The sequence below is a fragment of the Chelonia mydas genome, chromosome 18 (genome assembly GCF_015237465.2).
Source record: "Chelonia mydas isolate rCheMyd1 chromosome 18, rCheMyd1.pri.v2, whole genome shotgun sequence".
In the NCBI taxonomy this organism is placed as follows: domain Eukaryota; kingdom Metazoa; phylum Chordata; order Testudines; family Cheloniidae; genus Chelonia; species Chelonia mydas.
In genome coordinates, this window is record NC_051258.2 from 13309387 (window position 1) to 13336948 (window position 27562).

Below are 27562 nucleotides of genomic sequence, written 5' to 3' on the forward strand. Positions count from 1 at the left end.
AGAGTGAGTCACAGAGGGGAAAGGTAATGAGCAGGGGAGTGGGGGCCTCAGGGAAGGGGCAGGAGTGGCCTTGGGGACATACCTAGTGTGTTTGGTTTTGTGTGATTAGAAAGTTGGCAACCCTACCCTGAAGGGAAGTTTTGCTTTAGGTAGCCTGGACTGTGGAAAGCTCCTGGAAGACCCAGGGGGGAATTGAAGGTGGGGTGTCTGCAGGGCCATGAGGTGGAGCGAGGGAGAGGGTGTTCTGGCCACAGGCAGTCTCAGCAGAGAGGCCAATGACTGAATGGGCCATGGGGAATGAATTCTTCTCTCATTCCAAACAGGGCTCTGCCCAGACCAGGGGAAAGAGGTGCTGGGAGCGGGGGAGCAGAACCCACCATGTGTGTTCTGTGCCTGAATAGATTCCATTCCAAAACCTTTCAAATGCTCGGAACTCCCACAAAAATCTTACTCTGGAAATATTTCCAAGCATGAAGCAGGGTCTCTGCAAAGACTTGGATCAGGTTATTTCTGTTACCAGGCAGGCGAACTCTGTCGTGGTGACCATTCCAATTTGTGCTCCTTCGTGTTGGGTGCTGCAGAGCTGCCCCTGCGCCAATGTGCTTTTTGCTGTGGCGCTCATGGTGCACTAGAGGATGGGGCGATGGATTTCTTTGCTTCTGCTGGGGTTTACCCCCATCTCGGGAGACTTTAGCCCCCTCCTGCATTCAGTGACCTTCTAACCCTGGCTCCCAAATAGTTCGGAAAAACAACCATGGCATGTCCAGTGGAAGGTAACTCTTAATGTCTGTTCCCATCCTTCACAAAAGCCCTTCTGGCCAAACTGTGACCTGGTGGTCAGCCTTCTACCACTGAATGAGTTGAGGGGTGATGACCCATCTCAGCCGTGTTCTGCAGTGGGTGACCCTTGAAAAGCCAATAACCTACAGCAAGCAAAAGGAATAGTCTATAGCAAGCACCTTCCACCACCATTATGGTCCAGAAGATAGTGCCCTGGACTAGGGCAGGAGATCTGGATTTCTCCCCCCACCCACAAGCTCCATCTAACTGCTACGTACCTTTGGACATGTCCTTTCACCTCCCTGTGCCCCTGTATTCCCTTGTCTGTTCAATCTGCTAGGGCAGGGGCTGTCTCTTACTATGTGTTCGTACAGTGCCTCGCCCAATGGGGCCCTGCTCTTGGTTGGTGTTGCGTTCATAGCATGCATGCAGCAATTAGATAGAAACATAAATACGCCCGTTGGAAGGCTGCAGTGTCACACTGCTTTATTCCTTAGCATTCAGAATAGCACAAGCACCCAAAAATGGGGAGAGAACAGGTTTGCTTCCTAAGGCAGAGGGGCACAACTCACCCCACCTAGTTTTAAGCTGGTTCTTTCCAGATTGACTCTGATCAGAGCCCCCTAGCCTGCAAGCTAGTTCTTAACTTTGTTCTTAAAGTGACCGCCTACAATTCCAACAAATGCACTTCAGTTAGGCCTGCTACATGCTACTGCAGAACAAATAATAATGTCCCATACCCACTCGCCAACCTGTTCCCTCTCCCTGTAGAGCTACAACCTACCACATAGAGGAAAGCAAGCACTGCCAGCCCATTCGGCTTGTCTTTTGCTTCTTCAAAACTGGAGTAGTTACCGGAGTTGTAATGGACGATGTGCAGCTGTGGGAGAACAAGACAAGGTCAGCCCAAGGCTGGGGACTGGTGGTTAACCTGCCTCTAGCTCTTGAAAGAATAGTCTCCGACTGAAGGGATAGCCAGTGCCCAACCTTCTCTTGGTCCTGCTGACCTAATGCAGACACCCAAGCCTTCAGCAACAAGGGTAGGGGAAAATATTTTAGGACCAAATTTCTAGCCACCATGACACTCAGGTAGCTGTGGTGACTTCAGTGCACAGTGCTGGAAGAATTTGGCCCTAAATGTTTATCACAAACCTGTGTTGCTGAAGGCCTGTTTGATTGGGATTGTGCAGGTGCGACTAGAGTGGTAGCATGGCCCACAGTGGCTAGTGTGTTGGACTTAGATACTTGGGTTCTAATCCTGGCTCTGCCACCAACCTGCTGGGTGACCTTGGCCAAGTCACTTCATTTCTTTCTTTAGAACACAAACTCTTCAGGGCAGGGATTGACTCTTACTGTGTTTGCACAGCACCTAGCACAGTAGGTTCCCTCCTCACATTTGGGGCCTTTAGGTGCTACTGCAATGCCCACTTTCCTCCTCCTTCCTTAAAGCTACTAGCTGTAGCTCGGGTCCTGCCATTGACCTTTAACGCAAGAAGGCTTTTCTTTGCTTACTGCCTGTAGGGCTGAGGCTTGTGAACAGATGCCGAAGAGAGAGTCCTTGTGCAGCAGCAAACCTTCATTTTGCAAAGGTGGTTTGGCTCTAAGGGCTGACCAAAGAGCCAATAACTCCATATTACTCATAAGTAGGATTCCCTCCTGGGTTTTAAAAGTAGGAAGGAAAAACATCTGTGATACCCCTTTTTGCAACGATTGCAATTAAAGAGCAGTTTGAGAAAACAAATGTTACGGGCCTGATCCAAACCCCCTTGGCTGCCATGAGAATTGTTTTTCCTTTTCATTTAATTGCTTTCAGAATCAGGCCCAATATAAGTAAAAATAAAAATGTATTAACATATCCCTGAGCCCCTATTAAACAGCCTTTGCTAACTGCAGCTGCAAACATCAGATGGGGAAAAGCATTTGCCATTCTTGTTGCTTTCTGAGGGCCAGCCCTTTGCTGCACATGATCTTGTCTGCCAAAGCTTGGCAGCTCCCTTCTGTGAAGTGGGCTGTCACAGAATGGGCCCTGGGGCAAACAGCTAAAATGGAGATTAATTCTAGCTCTGTATTCCCCCCTCAGACACACACATCACAATGCATGTGGTGAACTTTGGCCTGCCACTGTAAGCAAAGAGCAACCATGCGGAAGACAGTGGATAAAGCAGTCGGGGAACCTTTGACAGTCAAGGGCTGGAGTCTTATTTCTAAACATGAAAGAGCCTTGGCTAGTGGAATACCAGAGCTTTTCTCCTCTCTCTCTCTCCCTTCTTGCTAGGACTGTTTTCTAATAACCCCCACCTCAGTCAATTAGGTTCACTGCCAAAGAAACTGACTAACAGCCTGATCAAAGCTCAAACTACAGGGGCTTCTGCCTCAATCTCCTTATTGCCCATAGCATGCAGGGATGGAACCTGGCCAGAAATAAGGCATGGCCCAAATTTTGCTGCTTGTTGTGCCTTAATTTTCTACCTCCTTGGACCTTTTGCACCCATCTGGACAGGATGAGTGTAAAATGCATCTATATCAGAATCCTTCTCTCGCTCACATCAGTGGTAGCATTTTACATCCACTTTGCATTCTCCTCTAACAAGGGGAAATGACTATCCAAGGCAGTGGCAAATCAGGCCCAAGGACATCAGTGGAGTTGCTCCAGATTTAAAGCAATGTAACCCAGACAGCCCTCTACATTTAAAGCAATTCACAGGGAGCTGTGTTTGCCAGCAGAGGTTTTCTTTTAACATGGGATTTTCCTGTGTTGTTTTTTGTTGCTGCCCCCCGCCCCCGCCCCATGAGGGGAAAGAAGGCAACCCTCTCCCTTTATGAGGAGGAGGCATGTCTTCCCCTTAAACAGGTACCTCCGCGAAGTATCTCATTCCATCCACGGTATGTTCGGAGCCACTGGTCTCCAGGTCGAGCCCGCCCCAGTGCAGGTGCATCTGGACAGCTGTGAAGAGGCTTGGGAGCCCTTTGGTGATGTGCATGGTGGGTGGCAAATCAATCTGGACTGCAAGACAGGAGAATAAGATGACACTAAATGGATGCAGCTGGTCCTGATGCTGCAAATACTTAATACAGTGTATACAGCTTAGTGGGGAGAGCAGCTTCATGGAACTCAGTGGGGCTGCTCCTGCTGGTGGGGTAAACTCCCTAGGCCTCTGTTTAGGAAAGCACTTGAGTACTCCTAGTGAAGTCAGTGGGATACTCAGGATACCTGCTTAGGGTTAGGCAGGTGCTTAAAGTTATTTCCTGATCTGGGGCCTGTGCGCCATAGTGGGTGTTTGCAAGATCAGTCACCCTGAATGCTGGCATGTCCTAGTGCTAAGGCTGCTCTGGAGAAAGCGTGAGTTTAGGCATGTTGGTTTGTATGATCTCTGTAGATGGGGTTTATCTGATCTAACGAATGCATCTTGTGGCTGGGATGCTGGTGCCTGAACTCTATGAAACTCTTTTCGAAAGCAAAAACGGTCTAAGGTCAGATAATCAATGTTGCACACTAGATGAGTGTGAGAGAGAGGGGATGTGCGCACACTGGTGCATCCGCAAACTACAGTCCACTGAGTTGGACATGCCTGACATAAATAGGTACGTGTCTGACTTTTTCTGCAATGCTCCAGAATGGGAAGAGAGTGGACATGTCACACAAGTGCAATTTTCAAAGGGTGACTGTATGAGCATCTTCAGTTCCACCCAAGCAATCTTCAGTGAATTAAAACTACAACTGACTTTAATATAGTAGATCCAATGAGTGAAGAAAGAGCCAACTGCCACAATTCTAATTGCTTATTGGTGACTAAAATATTAATGGCCAGACCTTGCAATTTCCAGTGCTTCCCATGGGGCTTGTAGGGTTCAGCACCTCTTGGGATCAGGCCAAGTGGTCTAAAGTGCTGCTGTTGACTCCAGGGGGGAGCAGGATTGAGCCACAGTGACTATCTCGGTCATTCCATGAGGTAGTAAAGGTACAAATCCCAAAGCCTGTTCTCCATATCCAGGTAATGCTACAGCCTCTGCTTAAGGTTAGATGTAGTGTGAACTGTCCGTGGCTATGGAAGGAGAGATGCTCCAGGCCCTGTTTGCTGTATTGAAGCAGTAACCTGCCACCCTCCTGAGATTAGCAGTGATGTCACAGCCCTGCTGCCCTCCTCTTTGGGGCAGGGAAGGTAGTTGGACAAGCCCCCACTGCTTACCTGAGTGCCCATTGTTGGTCATGGTGAAGTTCCCCTGCAAGGGTCCATCGTAACCAGTCAGCTCCAGCTGCGTCAGTTGCGGGTTGTACCTCACTTTCCTCTTCTGAATGTCAATGGGGGACTGGTGCTTGCCAGCACAGGCTGCAAAGTGCTTTCCCCAGTGCATTTCATCCAGCTCTCCTGCTGCAAGGCCGAGGAGAAGCAGAGCAGGTTCTTACAAAGCGGCAGGAGTGCTGCTGGCCCATTGGCAATGAGTTGTTCCTTGCTCAGCAGCAGGGCCGCAGAGCATCCCCCTCTGATTATTACAACTCCAGGAACTGCATGTCTGAAAGACTGATCTACCTTCCCTAGTGTGAAAATGTGCATCGTTCCGGCTGCATGACAACTGCCCCACCGGGCAGGAAACCTGCCTCCCCCTAATATCCCATCTCTACTAATGGCTGGAGGCTGAACCTGTATTGAAATAGAAGTGGTGTTTATACAGACAGTGATGTTTATATCTACTTCAGGGGACAGAGGCATGAAGTCTGGGTTCTTTTACAATGAAAGCTGCGAACAGCGCTAAGCCAGTTGTCTCAGTTTCTCAGAGGTGGGGGCCCACAGAGGATTGTCAGCAAATTCTCTACTTTTTAAAAAAAAATTATTTATATAGGCACTATCAAGGAAATAAGGAATGGAAAAGGGGAGAGGGTTTAAAATAAATTGAACCTGTTGCGTGTTTTTTCCTAACTCATCTCACTTGCTGTCTGGAGCTTCTTTGGTCCCTTGAATGCTCTCTGCTAAGACACTAACTTGTCAGTGCTTTACAAATAAGAATTGGCACTTTCAATCCCACCTTTCATTTGAGGATCACAAACCTTTTTATTCTCACTGATTAAACCATACACTACCTCTTTAGGGTAGGTGAATAGTACTAATTCCTTTTTATACATCGGTAAACTGAGGCATGGGGAAGTTTAAGTGACTTGTGAGTCAGTCGTAGATGTAGAAATAGAACCCAGGAGTCCTGGTTTGCCACTCATCTGCTCTAAATCACTAGCTAACATTCCCTCCCTTTTAATATATAAAGCAATAAAATTTCCGCTTCAATTTCCACTTCAATTCAATTTAAGTATTTAACACCTCCCACAACCCCAGTGCTATCCAAATAATTAAGCACTGCTTTAATCTTTGAAGGCTCTTTGCTCTCGCTGTACTGTTGTATTCAGGACTTTATGGCACTTTTATGTCCTCTGTCACTACTCTGGCTTAGAATCAGTTTGGAAATCCATTCTTCCTTTTCCAGCAGTTCCCTTTGCCATTTACAGCATGTTGATCTATTTCAGAGTCAGAATACCAGAGCCAAGGTAAACCCTTAAGCTGTTGCTGAAATCTCCCACTGAGAATTCAACAGTACAGGGTGCTGGTCTGGCTTTTTAACCATTTTTTAAAAAATCTTTTAATTGTTCAAAGCTATTTCAGCATCTGCCCAGTGTTTTTCTGTTTGTTTGTTTTGTTATTACTACATCATTATAAACCTATTTCAATATCTGAGACCTTTTCTTTTCTTTCATTTTACTTTGGGAAAGTCCGTTTTTGCAGGTACTGTAGTTTGTTTAATTCCCAGACATGCATCAGTGAGGTAATTGCACAGATGCTCCGGAGATGTTGGTGAAAAGATTCCAAAGATAATTGTTGTAAGCAGCCCAGTTCCCCCACTGTAGCAGCCTGCTTCAAAACCCATTGAAATCCATGGAAAGGCTCCCAGTGACTTCAACAGATTCTGAAAAAAACTAAGAATTAAGCAAAATTTCACATGAGGGCAAATATGCAAACAGCAGCCCTCTACCTCTGTATCCATGTTCCACAGGCTGTGAAAGTAAAATAGTGAGCAAGCAGTTATCCAAAGGGAAAGCTCTTTTTTTTTCTTTCCAGGATCAGCAAAAGGTCAGCTTTTATTCTAAAGCCCTGTAAAGGTTTTTCTCGTTGTTTGCACCCCATTGTTCTCTCTGACAATATGTTCCAATCACACAAAGGAATGGAGAAGGTTGGCAGTGAAAAGAACCACTTTTAAAATACACAGTCATCAATGAAGTGAAATAAATTAGCTGCCATGTTGTTTTTCGAATAGACCAGCTGAAAAGCCCAGCTTTAGCTCCAGCCACAGGTGACTGTCTTAAGCAGCCTGGTGGAGCCAGCAGCACTTAAAAACCAGTTGCTTGCTTGTGCTCGTTACCTTTGTATGTCCAGTGCATTATATGAGAAGCGCTGAGAGGCACAAGGAGCAGGTACAGCAAGGTGGCTGGAATCCTCATGGTTCTTGCAGTGTCTGAAATCAGAACCGAGCTGGGAAATGCATTTCTTTGACAATCCCAGAAAGTGTAAATAACAATTTATTCAAAGTCCAGCCCTTCCGCTATCTGTCCCATCCTTCTGCTCTCCCTGCTGAAACAGTAACCACCACCAGGGATATTTTACGTGGGCTGCTAACTACCACTGCTAAAAGCATTTTATTGATCCACTCACAGAGGCTGCCAATTCGAATGAAACAGAAGGTTACTCCACTAATGCCCTTGAGGTCAGCTTCTGACATGCACTTGATTTATACCTTTCTGGCCACTTTTCCTGTCTGGCTGTTCCCCCTGAGCAGGGCTCTGAGCTTCCATACAACAGTGCCTTGCAAATATTAACACTTAACGCTCTTCTGCCGCAGAGCTCAAAGCAGCACTGTTTTGCAGAGCAACAGTCTGAGGCAGAAAGAGGTTAAGAGACTAATTTTCAGAGGTGCTGAGTATGCACAGCTGTATTTGAAATCAATGGGGCCTACAGGTGCTCAACCCCTACCACCGGGGCCAGATTTTCCCCCTTAAAATCTATGGGACTTGGGCACCAAAGTGCTTTTGAAAATCCCACTAAGGTGTCTATCCGCATCTTTAGGTGCCTAAATACCTTTAAAATCTGGCTCCAAGTGACTTGCCCAAGGTCACGCAGCATGTCAGTGGCAAAGCTGGGACTAGACCCCAGGTCTCCTGTCTGCTATGCTGAAGTCCTGTTCATTAGACTATGCTAATGTTGTAAGAACAACCTTGGCAACCTGTACCCCTCTCTGCCTAATAAACCCCAACCAATAATGTCCCCAAACCAAAATGAATAATAAAATCAAAGAGCCTCCTGCAAGCAGCGTTTTAACCCCAAAAAGGGAGAAACGCCAGAGACTCCATGAAGTCCACTAAGTACTTTGCTATGGCAATGGATTTTACATTGAAGGTGCTTAGATACTATGGTAATGGCCAGATAGATAGATCATGTCAATAAAATCTCCAGTTCTGCCCTCGCTGTCTCTGCCAGTTTCAGTAATGTTGCGCTGCCTTGCAGTGATGACTTAAGAAAGCCACAGCAAGAACAGGTACGGGAGTTGCAGATTTCATTTAAACTTGGCTTTCTGGGGCTTGCATCAAGCTGAAGAATGGGAAATGCTGTTTTGTTTTTAATCTCATCATTTGTCCATGAATGGTTAATTTTAAAAGGCCTTTTTTCTTCTATATCCCACACACCATGTGTGTAAAGTTTGGGAACTGCTGTACTATTGAGTTACTTAATCTGATGTGTATTTTTCTCCCCCTCCCCCACCTCTAAAGAAGTCATTTATTCTGACAGCTGCACTGAACTGTGTAAGGACTGAACTAATCAAACATGTCCTGCAATGCATTTCATAATCCTTGTGTATCCAGTTGGGTAAATAGTCCTTGGAATTAGCTGAGGGAGAAATTTTAGGGGTTTATACCTGTTTACGCTCCAGAATTCCACATAGGATCACATCTGAGGATGAACAAGACACTAGACAGGAGGTCACTTCTGCACCAAAGCATTCCTTCTGCCCCCCACCCTGACTTGCATTGAACATGGATGTTATTTGGGAACAATCTGTTTCCCTAGCCCGTCCTTTATTGATCAGCTCCCTAGGGGCGACACAGAGGTTTTGAAATGAAGCCCATTGCAAGCTTGTGCTGGTGCCAGGATTGCTGGAGGTGGGGTGAATTCATGTTACATGGAGCCATTCTGCTCAGTGCCCAAGCTGTGGGATTTACTTGGAGTTTTCTGGAGGACAAACAAGCAATTTAGGCCAAGAGTGGTCACTAATTGTGGGAACTTCCCTTGTTTAGAGCCCAACCTGAGACATCAGATGATGTGGAAACAGCTGAAGTACTCATTGTTTCCCGCCCCCTCTGTCTTCACAGATAAGGGCAGCTCCCATACTGATGTCCTGGGCAACACAGCATGGAGAGGAGGGTGAGCAGCCCTCAGTGCTGAAAGAACAGGTTAAGAACTATTTAGAAAAGCTGGACATGCACAAGTCCATGGGTCCAGATCTAATGCATCTGAGGGGGCCGAGGGAATTGGCTGATGGGATTGCAGAGCCACTAGCCATTATCTTTGAAAACTTGTGGTGATTGGGGGAGGTCTCAGAGGATTGGAAAAAGACAAATGTAGTGCCCATCTTTTAAAAAAGGGAAGAAGGAGAACCTCGGGAACTACAGACCTGTCAGCCTCACCTCAGTCCCTGGAAAAATCATGGAGCAGGTCCTCAAGGAAACCATTTTGAAGCACTTGGAGGAGAGGAAGGTGATCAGGAACAGTCAACATGAATTCACCAAGGGCAAGTCATGCCTGACCAACCTGACTGCCTTCTATGACGAGATAACTGGCTCCGTGGATATGGGGAAAGCAGTGGACATGATATATCTTGACTTCAGCAAAGTTTTTGATACGGTCTCCCACAGTATTCTTGCCAGCAAGTTAAAAAAGTATGGATTGGATGAATGGACTATAAGGTGGATAGAAAGCTGGCTAGAGGTCAGGCTTGATGGGTAGTGATCAACATTCGATGTCTAGTTGGCAGCCGGTATCAAGCCGAGTGCCCCAGGGTTTGGTCCTGGGGCCTGTTTTGTTCAACATATTTATTAATGATCTCGATGATGGGATGGATTGCACCCTCAGCAAGTTTGCAGATGACACTAAGCTGGGGGGAGAGCTAGATACGCTGGAGGGTATGGATAGGATCCAGAGTGACCTAGACAAATTGGAGGATTGGGCCAAAAGAAATCTGATGAGGTTCAACAAGGACAAGTGCAGAGTCCTGCACTTACGACAGAAGAATCCCATGCATTGCTACAGGCTGGGGACCGACTGGCTAAGCAGTTCTGCAGAAAAGGACCTGGGGATTACAGTGGACGAGAAGTTGGATATGAGTCAGCAGTGTGCCCTTGTTGCCAAGAAGGCTAATGGCATCTTGGGCTGCATTAGGAGGAGCATTGCCAGCAGATCGAGGGAAGTGATTATTTCCCTCTATTTGGCACTGATGAGGCCACAGCTGGAGTACTGTGTCCAGTTTTGGGCTCCACACTACAAGAAGGATGTGGAAAAATTGGAAAACGTCCAGCGGAGGGCAACAAAAATGATTAGGGGACTGGAACACATGACTGATGAGGAGAGGCTGAGGGAACTGGGCTTGTTTAGTCTGCAGAAGAGAAGAGTGAGGGGGGGAATTGATAGCAGCCTTCAACTAGCTGAAGGGGGGTTCCAAAGAGGATGGAGCTCGGCTGTTCTCAGTGGTAGCAGATGACGGAACAAGGAGCAATGGTCTCACGTTGCAGTGGGGGAGGTCTAGGTTGAATATTAGGAAACACTATTTCACGAGGAGGGTGATGAAGCACTGGAATGGGTTACCTAGGGAGGGGGTGGAATTTCCATCCTTAGAGGTTTTCAAGGCCCGGCTTGACAAAGCCCTGGCTGGGGTGATTTAGTTGGGGATTGGTCCTGCTTTGAGCAGGGGGTGGGACTAGATGACCTCCTGAGGTCCCTTCCAGCCTTGATCTTCTATGATTCTGTCCTATCCCCACTTTCCCCTGGAACTCTAGCTGAAATCAGCAGGCACCGCACATGCTCAGCAACTCCAGAAATCAGACCCTAAGTGTCTCAGGCTGGGCAACCAAAATTAGCAGCCGTTTTTGAAAACTTTGGCCTTGGGTTTGTGCTGATTTCAGGGGCAAATTCTAGTTTCTAAGGGGAGGCAAATGTATGCATCCCTTTTATCCTATGCATGAGCCCTATTCCCCTTTCAGAGTAAATCATACCCACTATCTCTTCCCCATACCATTAAAAACCATCCTGTAAGGGACAATCCCTCAGTGGCAGGAGACAGCTTGGATGACCTGATACATCTTTGCCATCTCTAATGTTTATTATGGGCTAGAATCTCATCTGGTGTAAGTGGGAAAAGCACAATTGACTCTCATGGCACTCCACTAATTTACACCCTGTGATTTCATGAAACTGTGTTACCCTTCAGAGTGAGTTTCACACACGCCCCTGGCAGCTCAGAGAACTAATAGTGGCCCTGCAATCCACATGTAACCAGCAGTTATACCAAAATGGTGGTGTCACAAACAGCAGGGTCTCAGCTAGTATTCAATGGACACTCTGACTGCATCAGTAAATACAGGCACCTCACCCCCACTGTCATAGGGCTAGGCCTCTTTAGACCCTCTAGTGGTTTAACTAGACCTGTTCAGTCTGTCCTAAATATCACTTTAGCCCCCTACAGCTCAATCAATACAGGATTTGCTTTGAAGATACATCTTAACAAAACCTTTGTAATTGTACATGCTAGGCATATTCAAATCTCAAGCTCCAGGGTACAAGCTGGTTGAGACAAGGGTCAGGAAGGAACTTCTACCTATGTAAAGAATTGCACAGATGGGCAAGTGCATTATGTGCAGGTTCTGCCCTTCTCTAGAGCATCAGGTAGTGGCCTCTACTGGCAGGATATTAGACTTAATGGACCAGTGGTCTGACCTGTTACAGCAATGGAGTGGTTAGAGACGAAGAATGATTGGCTCCTAGGAGCCATCCCTACAAGGAGAGGACTTAGTTTCCCCATTAGAGGATGTAACAGATATTAAACTGATGATACATTTGATGAGAGATGGGCTCTGCTGCACGGTTTGGAGCCAAAATTATGAGGTATTCAGAGCTGGAGTTTTAGTTTGGCCAGTTATTAAAAAAGAAAGTGGGAGGTGGGGGCAGTCAGTAGTAAAATTCAGATTCAAACATCTACCACAGGGCAAGGGATGTTTGGAGCTGGCAGGACTGTGCTTTGGGCCCATCTCAGCACCTGAGTTTAGTCAACAGCAAATTCTATGTCTAGATAGCTCAGGCATAAATGTTCTTAGCATGTTTTTGGTATAAAGGCAGGCTGCTTGCCCATGGATGCACTTATACAGACACCAGCCCCACAAAGTAGAGTGGGAAATCAGTCTTTCACCCCACAGATTTGGCTTCCAGACACTCATGCTTGAATATCCTTCCTTATTTTCATCTCTCCCCTACAGCTCACTCTGTACCATTAATTAAATTTGGCTTCACCCAGGATGCTGCTTCTATTCCAGGCAGCTAAAGAACTCAGGTCAGATTGCAACTTCAGACCCATCCTTGAAGATGTAACTATCCCCCTTACCAGTCAGGAATGTATATAATCACATAGCAGCCTTGATCCTGCACTGGAGTAGCTGGCTCAGCATTTAAGGCTCTGACTCAGGTTTGAACCCAAGCCCCCCTTCTGTATGCGCACAAATCAGTCTGACTCATGTCAGCAAACACTCAGAACCTGGGTCCTAGGACCCCACTGAAATTCAGGTCCAAAGCCCTGTCATTTTTTAATGTGGATGCAGGTTGAGCCACAGACCTGAGTCAGAAGGTCTGTGTCGTGCAGGGTGAACTTGTTAGTGTGGCTGTGAGGCCTGGGTCCAGCAAATGTAAACCCAGGTTTACAGTGCAGTATGCATGCTCAACCACAGGCTTGGAAAACGTGGGTCCACAAGCCCCACAGACCTGAGCCTAGTGTGCAGTATAGACATAACCTTAATTTGTCCCCCTTTGATCCAGGACATCACATACTCCATCGCTGAAGTCAATGGGAGTTTGCTGGATCAGTCCCAGGTCTGAGGAACATTTGGCCAGGAGCTCGTTGTTTAACTCCAGGTAACCAGATTGCCCTCATCCTGGATGTTTAGTGTTTGTTAATAGAGGCTAATGCCTCTTCAAACAGAGTTTTTCCTGCGGGAGCCAGGCTGAGTAAAATATTCACATTTCTTGACAGCTGTTTGTGAAAAACAGAAAGGCAGCCAAGGGAGCTGCAGATTGGACAGGTCCCAGCCCTGGAGTAATGGCTGCAAAGGCTGCATGGGCTAGCATGGTAGGAGACACTCCTGTCCATAAACTGCAGTTCTGAATGAGGGAGATTGGAGGAAGGCAGGGTGTTTGGTGGACCTCTCCCGAAAGTGAATGGCATTTCCCTGTCTCCCTCTACGTCAGTGGCTCTCAACCTTTCCAGGCTACTGTACCGCTTTCAGGTGTCTGATTTCTCTTGTATACCCCCAAGTTTCACCTCACTTAAAAACTACTTGCTTATAAAATCGGACAGAAAAATACAAAAGTGTCACAGCCACACTAGTCCTGCAGAATAGCTTACTTTTTCATTTTACCATGTAATTATAAAATAAATCTATTGGAATGTAAATATTGTCCTTACATCTCAGTGTATAGTATATAGAGCAGTATAAACAAGTCATTGTCTGTATGAAATCTTAGTTTGTACTGACTTCGCTAGTGCTTTTTAATGCAGCCTTTTGTAAAACTAGGTAAATATCTAGATGAGTTGATGTACCCCCTGGAAGACTCCTGGTTGAGAACCACGGCTCTAGATTAAGCAGTGGGCACTACATACGTATTCCTGTTGTTCTGAATGGAGTTTGGAGGAAGGGTCCTCACAAGACCGCATGGACTTTTGGGAAGCATCACTGAGGTGTGAGGGGAGTGTGAAGGGTGGGGTGTGAGGGAGGCAGGTCACTCCACTGACTAGGAGGGTCTGTAGCTGCGAGTGGAGCACTATTTAGGGGTCATCTGGGAACTAAGAGGGTGGGGTCAGATAGACGAGTTGCCTGTGCTTCCAAGCAGGGGACATGATGCAAATGCCCGTGTTGCACTTACACACTCGGATGGATGATCAGAACTGGTGCAATAGGACAAATCGTTTTAAATTGAGCGGTGTCCCGCTTTTCACGTGGGCCAGGTGACTCCCCGTGAACATGGCCATATTTCCTGGGACTGACCCATATGTCAGAGGTTTGGAACCATGGCTTAGATAAGGATATTACTGATTAAGCTGTTTCATGCTATATCTCAGTTTAGGTTTGCCTACTGCATAGCAAGCAACAGCTCTGCTAAAACGTGGTAAGTCAGCAAAAATGTCAACAACATCCACAGACACAGTGGAACGGGGAGCACTGGACCTATCCAACCAAACAGATTGCTGTGGTGGAAAAAAATTATTTGATTTATTTTTACCTTAATTTTCTGGGGAAACAAAACTATTGTTATGTTAGGGGTTCAATCTGGCCCCCATTTCTCCACCTGTATGTTCTTGCACACAAATCAGGTCCTTCCATGGTATCCTATTTAAATTGGGCAGTGAGGCCTCTTTGGAAATTTGGCCCTACATTTTTAGTTTTTCCTGCATTTAAACTAATCTGTGAGAATCATGGAAGTTGGTGGTGATATAGCCCCACAGGGCTAGCAACTCATTCCACCCAGCTTCCAGCCCTCGTGGTCACTGCAGAATTGGTTACACCTGTATTATATCCTCATGTGCTTGGCCGAATTCTGCTCTCACTGATGTAAATTCAGAGGAATCCATTGATTCTACTGGAGCTCTTGGATACGGTGGTGATTGGTACGATAGAAAACCAAAGATTAGATAGTCTGGGAATGCACCAATGTTAGAGAGCAGAATTTCTCTTGCTTTGTACAATTTAAAGAGTGACGGACCTAGCACCACTTCACTTAGGAGCCTATTTCATAATCTCTAAGATCTCATCACTAGGTAACTTCACTTGATATTTAACCTAAATGCTCCTTTGCTCAGTTTCAGCCCATCACTCCTAGCTGTATGTCTCTGAACCACCCAAAAAAGCCTCCCCTTTTTGGGGATTTACACCCTTTAAATACTTGTGGGCAGTTTTCCCCACCTCCCCCACCCCCATGCACATACAGCTGTCATTCAGCCAAGGATGCAGAGAAAATAATGTAAGGCTATAGAAAGAAAACTGAGTGATAGAAGAATCACTTTTTCAACTTCTATTTTCTGGACAGTTAAAGATTTCAGGTAATGTCTCAGATTATGCATGGGTTTGATTGTCCAAAAGATGTGGCTGTGTTCCAGCAGGTGCCTGGTCATTCTGATCCCTTAAATGGAGAAAACTTTGATTATCTGGAATGAGGCTATGATGGGGTGTATAGATCCCAATCAGTGAATGGCAGGGAAAAGTTAATCTTCTCCCTGTTGCTAGGGCAGGGGGCACAGGTGTTTGTCCCGTGCAGAGATTTGCAGGGGAGCTGGTCTGGGCCAGCTCTGGGGAATCATTTAATTCCCACCACTGCAAAGTCCGTTGAAGTCAAAGACCAACTTTACTGAGTTCAGTGGGCTTTGGGGTAGACTCCAAAGGAGGGGCTATGCTAGAGGGAGCTGAGTGTGCCTGTGAGAGGGTGGGAGGAGCCTGGGGAGAGAAGAACAGCAAAGAGGCTGGGCTGAAAGGAGAGACAGTTGCTGTGGAGCTGAGCGATGCCCTGTTATATTTGTATTTGGCCCTTAAAGGAGAAGGCCATTTACTTTTCTCTTGTGTAAGAAAAGTCACCCAAAAGGAGTTCAAATGCCACCTAGTCATGTGGAATCCTTCACTGCTCCCAATGACTGCTTAATTGTTGTGTAATGTTGAATTTGCCTCTTGGAAAGTGTTATGTCTATGGTTGGAAAGAGGTTTAGCTGCTCTGCATGCAAAGTGACTGCTGTAACTCAGAACGGAGTTAGACTTCATTCAGAAGCTCTATGGCCCCGTGTTTTCCTGCTGAATTAAAAGGCCAGGATGTTGACGGAGCTGGGGTGGAGGGGTATTGGGGGAACTGGGTGGTGGTGGTATTGGGGAAGCAGGTTTAAAACAAACAAAAGGAACTATTTCTGCATACAACACACAGTCAACCTGTGGAACTCCTTGCCAGAGGATGTTGTAAAGGCCAAGACTATAACAGGGTTCAAAAAAGAACTAGACAAAGTCATGGAGGATAGCTCCATCAATGGCTATTAGCCAGGATGGGCAGGGATGGTGTCTCTAGCCTCTGTTTGCCAGAAGCTAGGAACAGGCGACAAGGAATAGTTCACTTGATGATTACCTGTTCTGTTCATTCCCTTTGGGGCACCTAGCATTGGTCACTGTTGGAAGACAGGATACTGGCCTATATGGACCTTTGGTCTGACCCAATATGGCCTTTCTTATGTGAGGCAGGCCCAGTATTGACCCAGACTCCCTCAATAGCATCCCCAGCAACCTCAGATATCTAGCATCCACCCCAGCTACCTGCGACACCTAGAACCCCCTCCCCTAGCTACCTAGAGAGAAACAGAGGAGAGGGAAATTGGGGCAGGAGAAGCAAAACCACATTCCTCCCACTGCCAATAGTTCCCTCGGTCCCTTAACAAAAACTTGCTCTTACGACAAATCTCATTTGTGGCATCCCCCCGTGCCCTCCCATCCTGCCCCAGCCTGGCAGCCATGAGTCCCCCAGACAGTGCATGGGATTGGGGGAAACTCTGTTTTTTGGCTCACCCTCCCCTCTTCCACAGGGGGCCAGGGGTGCTGTGATGGGGCAGGTGCAGATTAGGCCACGCAGCCTGAAGATCACCAGGAATTCCTGGCACCCACCCTCGCAGATCCCTAGGCATCCCTGCTTGCCATCTTGGCACACCTCCCCAGATGGCAGTGCCAGCCCAGATAGATGCACTGACTGGCAACCAGCACCTGAGCGCCATGACCTACATACTGGGCTCCCAAGAGATTGTCAGCTGAGCTCTTCTCTGGGCAGCACTAACTAATTCCTGACCCTGGGATTCAGGACTTAGAAGGCAGCCATGCAGTGTTAGATCAACTGTTACCCAGCTCCGACCCCTCCCTGTTTCTCGGTGTGGTCAGTGGGCTACCTGGAATTTCTGTGGATGGGATGGAGGCAGTGACCCAGTGAGAGAGGACAGCCTTCATAGCTGTCTTCTCCCTTCCACGTGGCCCCACTGTGGCTAGTGGTTATATACAAGCCAGTGGCTACACGGAGCACACAGCTTCATGGCTGCAGTGTTCAATTTCTAATCAAAGGTGTTGATTATAACATGCCACCATTTCCCTGGTGGGTGCTCTCCTTTCGGTCTGCCTCTTCTTCCCCTGTCTGAGGGCATTTCCCCTACTCCTTCCCTCGTGAAGAGCCTCCTTGTATCAAATCTGGCGCTGTGATGGCATTAGTAATCCAGCCGTGAGACTGCAATCAGGGGATGTGATTGTAGCTTGTATAGACATACCCGAGCTGGCTTTAAGCTGGCTAGCTTGGGTACCATTGCAGAGAAGCCACGGCAGCATGGGTTTCAGTGTGGGCTACCTACAAAACAAGTTATTACCCAGAGTCCCTGGTGGGCATGTAAAGCCCATGCAGAAGACTGTTCTGCCATGGGCTTCTTTGCTGCTGGTACCCGAGCTAGCTAGTTTAAAGCCAGCTTGGGTACATCTACACAAGCGGCATTCACACTCCTGGACTGCTCTTTGTCACCTACTGAGTCCTGTCATCTCCGGGGTGGATCAGAGGGTCATGCTGGTGACCATCCCTCTCTTTTTCTCTCCTCCTCAGGGCAAAAGGAGATGATGGGTATGTCTACATTTAAAAAAAAGTGTGTTCTTTCCTCCAGTCAGCTAGCTTGGGTTAAAATAGCAGTGAAGACACGGCAATTTGGCTTTTAACACAGGTTAACAGCTCGAGTTAAAGCCTATGGGGAAGTCTGGAGTTGGATCTGAGCTGCTAACCTGAGTTAAAAGCTGAGTTGCTGCATCAGCACTGTTTTAACCCAGGTTAGTTAACGCGGGTTAGCTAACCGGACTTAAGAACACACTTCTTTTTGCAGTTTTTTGTAAACATGCCTGAAATTAGATTTCACTTTTCTCCTGTAGTGAATCTCTCTAAACTAACTGAACGTGGTTAACCCGCATGGGGACAACACGGCTGCATTTGTGCGTCGCTTCTAGCTACTGCTCCTGACTCCCCGTTGTGTAACGTGCAGAGAAAGCACTCCTACTGTTCTGTAGTTCTGAAAATCAGTAAAAACAATGTAAAAAGAAACAAAAACTCCCAAACCCCTGAACAAATACATACTCCATGCAGAACAAAACAATTTCTGGAATGCTGTTGTTACCCTGTCGCTGGGTAAGCACTTCTTCCCACTCCACCCCCCCCACGCCCCCCGGCCCCTACTGTATTGTATGTTGAGCAGCTGTGACATCCAGTGGCCAAATACAATACAGTTTAGTTTTGTATAGAGTCCGTCATACATAGAAACAATAACATAGCCCTTATATAGCACTTTTCAGCTTCAAAGTGCTTTACAAACAGTAACTAATTAACCCCTGCCACAGCCCTGCGGGGTAGATGAGTGTGATCAACCTAATTGTACAGATGAGATGGGGCAACATTACACTCTAGGCCCTAAACAAATAGTAATGGTGATAATTAATTAATTATGAAGTTCAGTAGTTGCCTTATTCACTTCTGGGATTGGTGAACAGGCCACAGAGGGAAACTCAGGAGTTCCTCACTCCCAGTCTGGTGTGCTCAGTGGATCCCCCCATCCTTACAGACAGGATCTGCTATCAGATAAGGAGTAAAGGAGAGCTGTAAGGCAAAAGGTATCAACTCAGACTAATTCAGCACCTCAGAGGAAGGCAGCAAGTGATTGGAGGGATGTGTTCTTATTCCCTGGATCAAGAGAGAAGTGTGGATAGGGACAGTGGCAAGCCCTAAAAGAGGAGATTGCAGTAGTGGAGATGTGGAGTGATTGGTTCAAGGATAAGGAGTTCAGCAACAGCCAGGTCTAAATTAATGCCTTCCCCAGTGACGTTCTGAAGGTGCGGATGGGACTAACTAGCAGCCATGGAAGTTGTGGGAGAAACCGGAAGTTCAGAGTTCGAGCAAACTGAGGCTGGATTCAAGAGCATGGTGGTGGAATGAAAGATACGGGACAAAGAGGCCTCTTGACGTGTTTAGTAGTAGGATGTGACAGTGTAACCAGAAACTGGCTATCCCTCTATGGGAAATAGAGGGATAGGAGAGTGAGTCAGGGAATGGAAAGTTGGCCACTATCCAAAAATAGGGATGTCCAAGGCTGAAGCTAGCAGAGATCCATCCCAGAAGGGACCAAGAGCAAAGCCTTTAGGCACCTTGCAATGGAGGGAGAAAAAGGAGGATGTAAAGCCTCCCTCAGAGGCTTAGGGGCAGTATTTATTCTGTGGATCAGATGTATACAACTTCAGTGTTTACTCCTGTTGTTCACCTTGCTTCAAATCACAATTCAGTGAACTAAATTAACAGATTAGCATGTGCTTGCTACATTCAACAGTTGTATTCAGAAAGCCCCTGCAAATAGAACATCAGAAAAGAGAAACCGACAGAAAAACAAGACTGGAATAGACTGGATGGTCCAAAGGATGGTTAAAGTGAGTGGCAGACCCATGCACACCCAGCTCGCCTTGTTGAATCCAGCCTAGGCTGGTAGTGGTAAAAAATGGTTATGATGGGTATGTAGCCTGGAGATGACACACCAAAGGTAGCTTTAATCTAGCTAGCTCCAGTAACCATAGCAGAGAAGCTGCTACAGCACAGGTATTGAAGGGGCCAGGACCTTGAGTACCTACCCGAGCAGCTGATGCAATTTCAGTACTATTGTTACTCAAAGTAGCTTTGATCTAGCTAGCTGTCTACACATACTGCAGTCGCCTCCTGAAAGCAGTGCTGACATCCCTTATTTCCTGGTCGGGGCCTTTGTGAAATGAGCGGGTGATTTCGGCCCAGTTCCTGTTCAGCAGGTGCATATTTCACAACAAAACAGAACAAAAAACACTGGGCACTAGTGGGCTCTCTTGCTGGCCGTCTAAGCAGAGAGACCAAAGTCTGAGTTGGCTCAGAGAGCATGTGTGGGGGTACGGGAGCTAAACATGATTCCTTCATGCTAAGGTTGAGATTGGTGGGGGGCAGTGCAAAGGAAACTCATAGCTGCTGCCCATGCTGTACTGGTTCCGCGAATAGAGGATGTTTCTGTCCAGTCCTATCCATCTGGTGCTTTTCACAAGCATTAAATACTCACCAAAACAAGTAGGTGAATTATTTATTAATTTACTGCAAATTGATTGTAATATTCGGGGGCTTTTTTAAAATTAAATTGCAAATATACTTCCTTAACGACAAGACAATTAATGACTAGTCAGTTCCTGGTCTTGTCATCTTGTTCATAACTGTACCAGACTTTAAATGCTAGGAAAAGATCAGAGCTGTAAAGAACCCAGAATCTACAGCAAGGTGCAGTACAGTATTCAGCACGTCAGCACCTACCCAGGTGATTACTTAATAATTTTTCATACAAGTTTTCTCTTGTCATAGGTTACATCAGCAGCAATTTCCTTCAAGTTGTTCAGTTCTTGGCAGTTCATGATCGGCTGGATTAAAAGCCTTTGGTTTCACCTCAAACCCTCAACAATGCCAGGTGATTGCATTTGAACTTCCCTCTTAGCTTTTCAGCATTAACTTTTTCAGCCTTCCTTGCAGCTTGGATATATTTATAAATACCTCTCTCCTGAAGTTTGAAAATAGACCTGTGATCATTTCATATATAAAAATTACTCCCTTTCTCATTCTGGGCATGTTAGCCCTCGTTTGGTTATAAGGACTACGACTGACTTGCATTGACGTTATATTTTAAATAAGGTACATCCATAGTACTGTATTCTCATTAGTGAATGTGTACACAGCAGTGCATTTACATATATGGACACATAGACTGATGCCTGATGCACTGCATATAACTTATGCATGGATGTGCCCAAACCAGAGTCCACACTGTCACCCACTACAGGTCAGTAGTGAATCCAATACCTATTGCATTTTAAAGTACCAGTGAAACCATGTATCTGATTGAATAAACCCCTTGAGAACCTCTTAGATGGGGAAACCTTATCCACACAATCTCTGGCCTGGTTATCAAGATTCATAAGCCCCTTGGCCCATCCCAGCTGGTTGGATAATGAACTATGGAAGAGTGACTTCCTCACCAACAACCTAATCCAAAGTCCATTGAAGTCAGGATAAAACCCCAAGTCAATGTGCATGATTCTCAGATCAGATGGCAGAGTGAGGTCGCTGCAGTCATACAGGATTTGTAACTCAGTTTCTTGAGAGCAGATTCTGGCCTGCCTATGCACATGGGATGATAGCACGCAGACACATACACCTACCCACTATCTAGGTATTGATATCAGCTCATGATCTTGGTGCCTGAGTACCTGCATTACATCTAAAAGCATCAAAGTTTGTATACGACCTTCAACTACAACCCTGCTAATTATGCCACAGGTGGGCGGATAATTGGGGTGTTATGGGTTGGAAATTACCCTCAGGCAATGAGTTTCAATTTGGCATTTAGGTGCTGGTGAAGGAGGTGGCTTTTGGAAGCATTCACAGTACTTCCACTTGTCTGTCCTTAAGAAATCTGGGTGAGGGATGGGGTGGGTTAGGGAAGAAGTGGAAAACAAAGGTCATAAGAATTTCAAAATAATGATCATGCTAAGTCATTTCATTATCCTGGTGCATTAAAACCTAATCAATGGATCAATGGCTGCAAAAAGCATGACAGCAGAGAGAAATGCTCTGAGATTCAGCACCTGGAGCCAGGCAGGCAACTGTGAATAAACATTCAAATATTCATGTAATGTTTCTAAAAGAAGCCCACAAACCAGCATTAGTCTAACGTGTACCATTACCTTTCTAACGTCTGCTTCTTAAATAGCTCGGTCTGTAGAGTCGACAGAGGGAGGAAATCAGAGCATCACAGTGCTGAGTGCTGCTTCCATTACAGCATTTCTCTGGACCAGCGACACCCTAGCCATGCAGAGCGATGAGTTAGGCCAGAAGATCAGGAAGCCTTGATTACAAGAACACTCGGTCCCAGAACGGAATCCTCAGCTGGAAGTTCTGCTTTTTGGGGGAACACGTCAACAACATGCAAGTTGGCAGGCACACACAAAGAGATCTGCTGGATATGGTAGATGTGGATGATGTGTAAGCAGTAATATGGTGATATTCGCGCTCCTCAGGTGTGTTGTGAGGTCTGAAGTAGAATCCCCCACTCCTGCAGCACTCTGGATGTGCATACAAGGTGCTGTAAACCCACACCCTGGAATGTACGCTGTGTTTATGTAATAGGCTATCGGTTATATTAATGAATTGACTAGCAAGTCCTGATCTGTGCAGGTTGTGGTCTTGTGCTTACATGCTTTGGAATCCTCAGCAGATAATCTCAGCCAGGCGTTTCATGGCAGAGTTGCCGTTCTTAACCCTCGTGCTGAAAAATTTCAAACAGGAGTGGAAGCAGGATTGCCCCCTCAGATACTAGAGTAATGAGCATGGGATAAATGATTAGATGCATATCGTCTGTAAATTTGTCACAGTCCATAATAATAAGGGGAATAGCTAGGCTGGCTGTGTATAAAAATCCCATTAAAGGAAAATTATTTTAGACCATAAGGAAACTGGATTATATTCCTAGGTGGTGAGACATCTATAATGTATACCTGTACTATTACAAATGAGTTCCAACATTTGCAGATTTTGATTTATATACCATGCCCATCATTCTGGTATCCTAGCACCTTGTCCAATGACAAAGTGTGCATAAAAGATCTATTTCTCTCTCTCCCACCTACTCTGTAGGGATTCAGCGTTGTTTGTGTTTTACTGGTGTTATTATGGAAACGCTGGGTTAAAGAAGTGGGGTTTGCATTTTGCTCTGGAAATGCTGAGGTCCCTGGTTATCCTGATCTGTGCTAGGACTGAAGTTCAGATTCATGACCCATCACTGGAAAACCTCTGTCTCCTGAGTTCCCGAGATCAAGAATGAGAAGTAGCTGTCTGGGGAGGATATGGTCAAGGTCGGCTCTTAGCACCAATCCAAGGATCCTGAAGGCTCTGAAAGTGGGGACCAAAACCTTCTATTTGACCCAACTGAGACAGCCGAGCACTGGGGCAGTGTGGTCTTGGCAGCCTGTACATCTCAGGAAATGGACTGCTGTGTTCTGAGTCACTGTAGCTTTTTAAAAATTGGCAGTTTTATTCCTAAGTGTAGGCAAAATCCTCTTTTGTTTTTTAAGGGGCTGGTTAAAAGAAAAACAAAGTTGACTGAAATATTTCTTGTGTAATAGGATGAAATGTTGGAGGCAGGGAATTTTCATGGAGCCACGGATACCCCCTATTCAATGCCAGCAACAAAGTGCGGGGGGGAGGGGGATTCTGTTTCTCAACCCCTGCCCCAACATTTCTATGCAAAACTAACCCAGGAGATGCTCAGATTCCAAAGGACCTTCACTGAAGAAAATGTGGATAATTTCTGCTATAGTGCAAGGAAAAATTCCATGGGGCTAGGGGATTTATGTGCAGCCCTGATCAATGTAGCTATGCTGACCTAACGGATGTGCTTGTTCAGGAGGTGGTATTCCCACACTGATGGAAAAGCCCCTTCTGCCAGTATAGGCTGTATCTACACTATGGAGTTATGCCCACATAGCTCCCAAGTGTAGACATACCCTCCTTCTTGTGCTTTATTTCATTTTAATGACAGTGCAGCATGCTGAGATCTGTGCATAAGAGGCACTATGTGAATAATGTGATGAATATAATTGTCTGAACTGTTCAGTTTCCAAATCTCAATTTCAATGCTTTAAAGTTTGTTTCCTGTACAATTTCTTGGTGCCTTTGCTAGGTGTGGGTATCAATGTATTTTCCCTTTGTGTATGCATTGTAGCCATGATCCCTATTTTATGTATTGCTACCAGCCCCTAACTTGCAAACACCTATGCATGTATGTAACTTTACTCAGGTGAGGCTTCACATGATTTCAGTGGAACTACTGACCTGAGTAAAGTTACATACCTGCATAAATCTTTGCAGGATCAGGGCCCTAGCTTGGATTTTAACATCGATAAACATTTTAAATACCTCCCTCCAATATATAAATATTGAAACTGACAAATCCGTGGCTTTTTCTCACATATAAAGCCACTCAGGTCCTGAGCCAAAGCCCATTAAAAACAATGGAAATATTCCCATGGACTTCAATGGCCTTTGAAGCAGAGCCTCGTTAGGCATCTAAATCCAAACTGTAGATTCTCAAAACCTCTGCTCAGGTGCTACCTAAAGTCCCTAGGCACCTAAATTTCCACTGGAAAAGCCCCCCACAAATCTGCCAGTGAGCATATGCAGCTGCCTCAGTCTCCGTGCTTTGGGTGCCTAGCTCATATCTAAGCCCCAGCAGAAGCCTCAAACTAGGCATCACCCCACCTATCTTGCCTGTGTGGCCCAATCCTCTAGGCGTTCTCAGAAGCTGCCTACTGGATTGGACTCCACAGAAAACACTGCAGGGTGGGTGGTCTAACCACCGGGCTGAAAGTTTAAAGGGGTGGGGCTTCGCCTCATTTGTTGTGAGAAAGGGCTTAGGCACCTAACGCCAGGAGCAGGTATGTGAATGTGAATTCTAACTTGAGGGCGGCGCCTCCCTCCGGCCCAGATGTAGGCACCTAAATCCTTTGATTTACACTGCTGCACAGTCGTTATCATGAAATAAAGCCCTTTGTGGGGTGGGGCTTAGGACATCCCTCTCCTCCTCAGTACTTGCTATGGGCCAGCTTAAGCGGCTCCCCACTTGATATGGTGGCTTTTGTGAATCCCATTCTTAAAGGAGCCTAACTCTCCCCATGCATTGTATAGGGAGCATGGGCACCTAACTCAGCTGTGGATTCCACTTGGCAGCAGGGCGCCTCAGCATTAGCTATTGCAATGCTGAGTCTGAGTCCCTTTTGTGGATCTAGTCCTGAGAGCTTTGCCACAGAACGAAAAACTCCCCTTGGCATGGATCCGGCATTCTTTAGGCACCAAAACGCCTGTTGTTAACAATGATGGCTCTGATCCTGCAGACGCTTATGCACACAAGTAGTCCCGATGAGCTCATGTCTATAAGTGTTTGCAGAATTGGGACCTACGTCGTTAACAAGGATGGCTGTTCTCCCAGCCATCTGTAGAAAGGGGATATAACTGTACAGGGATATCCTCTTCCAGAGACTTTTTTTTTTTTTTTTGGGGGGGGGGGGGGGGGGGGGGGGGGGAAAGACACTAATTAAAGCATGGGTGACAGTTTCTGTGCTGCCTAGAGGGTAACTTTGTATTATTTGTATTTTTTAAATATTTGGTATAACAGAGCCTGGATATCACACCAATAGGGACTATGCAACTTAAATGTTCTGGTTCGTTCTCTATGTACAAATGGAAAATTTCTTTTAAAATCTCTCTTTTTGAGCCAGGGCTGCAAGTCATCCCCAGAGGGGTGGCTGAGATGAATCTAGAGGTAGGGATGAGTGGTGAAACTCTCCAGAGTGGCAGGGAAATCCCTTTTTACCATTCCCTTTCAGAATAACCACTGCTTTCCAGCCACAGAAATCTTGTTGCAAAGTGGCAAATGAAATGTATGTGTTTGCTATGCTTTCCAATCTCTGATTCTTTGGCCTTCCTAGATCTTGGGGCCTGAGTTTCTGAATGGTTAACAAAATGTAAAATGCCTTACTACTCACCAGCAACCACACACCACACAAAAGAACCACTAACCCAGGAACCTATCCTTGCAACAAAGCCCACTGCCAACTGTGTCCACATATCTATTAGGGGGACATCATCATAGGGCCTAATCACATAAGCCAAACTATCAGAGGCTCATTCACCTGCACATCTACCAATGTGATATATGCCATCATGTGCCAGCAGTGCCCCTCTGCCATGTATATTGGTCAAACTGGACAGTCTCTACGTAAAAGAATAAATGGACACAAATCATACGTCAAGAATTATAACATTCAAAAACCAGTCGGAGAACACTTCAATCTCTCTGGTCACTCGACTACAGACCTAAAAGTGGCAATTCTTCAACAAAAAAACTTCAAAAACAGACTCCAATGAGAGACTGCTGAATTGGAATTAATTTGCAAACTGGGTACAATTAATTTAGGCTTGAATAGAGACTGGGAGTGGATGGGTCATTACACAAAGTAAAACTATTTCCCCATGTTTATTTCCCCCCTTCCTCCCCCCACTGTCCCTTAGACGTTCTTGTCAACTGCTGGAAATGGCCCACCTTGATTAGCACTACAAAAGGTTTTCTCCCCCTCCCCCCCCCCCCCCCCCCGCTCTCTCAAGTGATCGCTCTCCTTACAGTGTGTATGGTAACACCCATTGTTTCATGTTCTCTATGTATATTAATCTCCGCACTGTATTTTCCACTGAATGCATCCGATGAAGTGAGCTGTAGCTCACAAAAGCTTATGCTCAAATAAATTTGTTAGTCTCTAAGGTGCCACAAGTACTCCTTTTCTTCTTCCTGGTTAGCATTACCTCTAGCTACACTTCTCCAGTACTCAGTCCTACTGGAACGAGCACTAACAGCAAGACATGACATTTTTAGCAGTTGTCTGCCCCCATCAATGTGTTTGCTGTTTTCATGGATTCTTCCACCACCCTTCATTTCCCCCAACTTTTTGTATGTGGCTTCTCCTATGGCTTTCTTAGAGCTTGGAATGGATAAAAATGTTGCCAGGGGGGAGAGAAGGTGAATGAAAATTCTTGCTAGGAACATGTTGCATGCGCCATAAATTATCTTACCCTTAGCTGCTCTTCCCCTGGTCCTGTTCCTTTGGTTTAACCAGGACGAATCATATTGCCAGAGCTGACTTTTGCTTTATGAACGGAAAATAGTATTTTTCAAAATCTAACCTAGTACTGTCAAACTCATTTCAGTTGCTCTTAATCGTTCCCCTCCTGAGCTGCACTTTTCCACTGTCTGGTACCTACTTTGCCTTTGCTAAAGGTCAGACCTTAGCTTTCTGAGTGGATAATAATGGGCTACCCAAAAAAGCACTATGGTGCAAACTGGCCCACTCATTGCTCGGTTCTCGATTATCCCCATCCTGAGCTGTGTACTCCTTAAGTGCTTGGCCTGTGACGGGGTTGCGTGGTGCTTGCAAGCTGGTGCCTGGTGCATTCGGTCAAAAGCGGTGCTAGCCCATGCGGGCCCCTAAACAGGAAAATTTTGAGGGCTCCCCCCTTCATCCAGGACTAATTGCATCACTTCCACAAACCAAAAAATGGACCAGCACGACACGCACGAAGGCACTTGTTCACCAGTCCGCGCTCAGTGGGGTGAACGGTATTTGGGTGGAAGACGAAAGCGGGCCCCCCACACCTCACGAGCGGCTGGGGGCGGTGGCCGGGGGCCCTATGCAACTGCGCTCTCCGCTCCGGCTGCCTGGCGCCCCCTCGCGCGCCGGCCGGAGAGCGCAGGGGCTGCGGCCCGCGCCGAGCAAAATGGGATTTTTCCATGACTGAACACC

At 46.3% G+C, this 27562-nt stretch overlaps 1 protein-coding gene and 1 long non-coding RNA gene across 3 annotated transcripts in view; one reads left to right on the forward strand and one right to left on the reverse strand.

Annotated features, from left to right (window-relative positions):
* CA6 (carbonic anhydrase 6) overlaps positions 1-22031 on the reverse strand; it is a 38208-nt gene extending 16177 nt beyond the window's left edge. The window contains exons 1-5 of one of the 2 annotated variants that reach the window (XM_043531609.1): positions 7473-7695; positions 7183-7275; positions 4968-5150; positions 3636-3784; positions 1565-1660 (exon numbers count right to left, since the gene is read on the reverse strand). In XM_043531609.1, coding sequence (XP_043387544.1) covers positions 1565-1660; positions 3636-3784; positions 4968-5150; positions 7183-7275; positions 7473-7539 — 588 coding nt within the window. In that variant the 5' untranslated portion in view covers positions 7540-7695. Of the gene's footprint in view, positions 1-1564; positions 1661-3635; positions 3785-4967; positions 5151-7182; positions 7276-7472; positions 7696-21898 lie in introns of those variants that run through there. The other variant, XM_037881394.2, reaches the window with a different exon arrangement.
* On the forward strand, positions 12890-22055 carry LOC122463245. Its single transcript, XR_006286416.1, has 3 exons — positions 12890-12986; positions 20523-20625; positions 21925-22055. It is a non-coding gene; the product is annotated as an uncharacterized LOC122463245 (long non-coding RNA).
* Positions 22056-27562: the final 5507 nt, after the last annotated feature.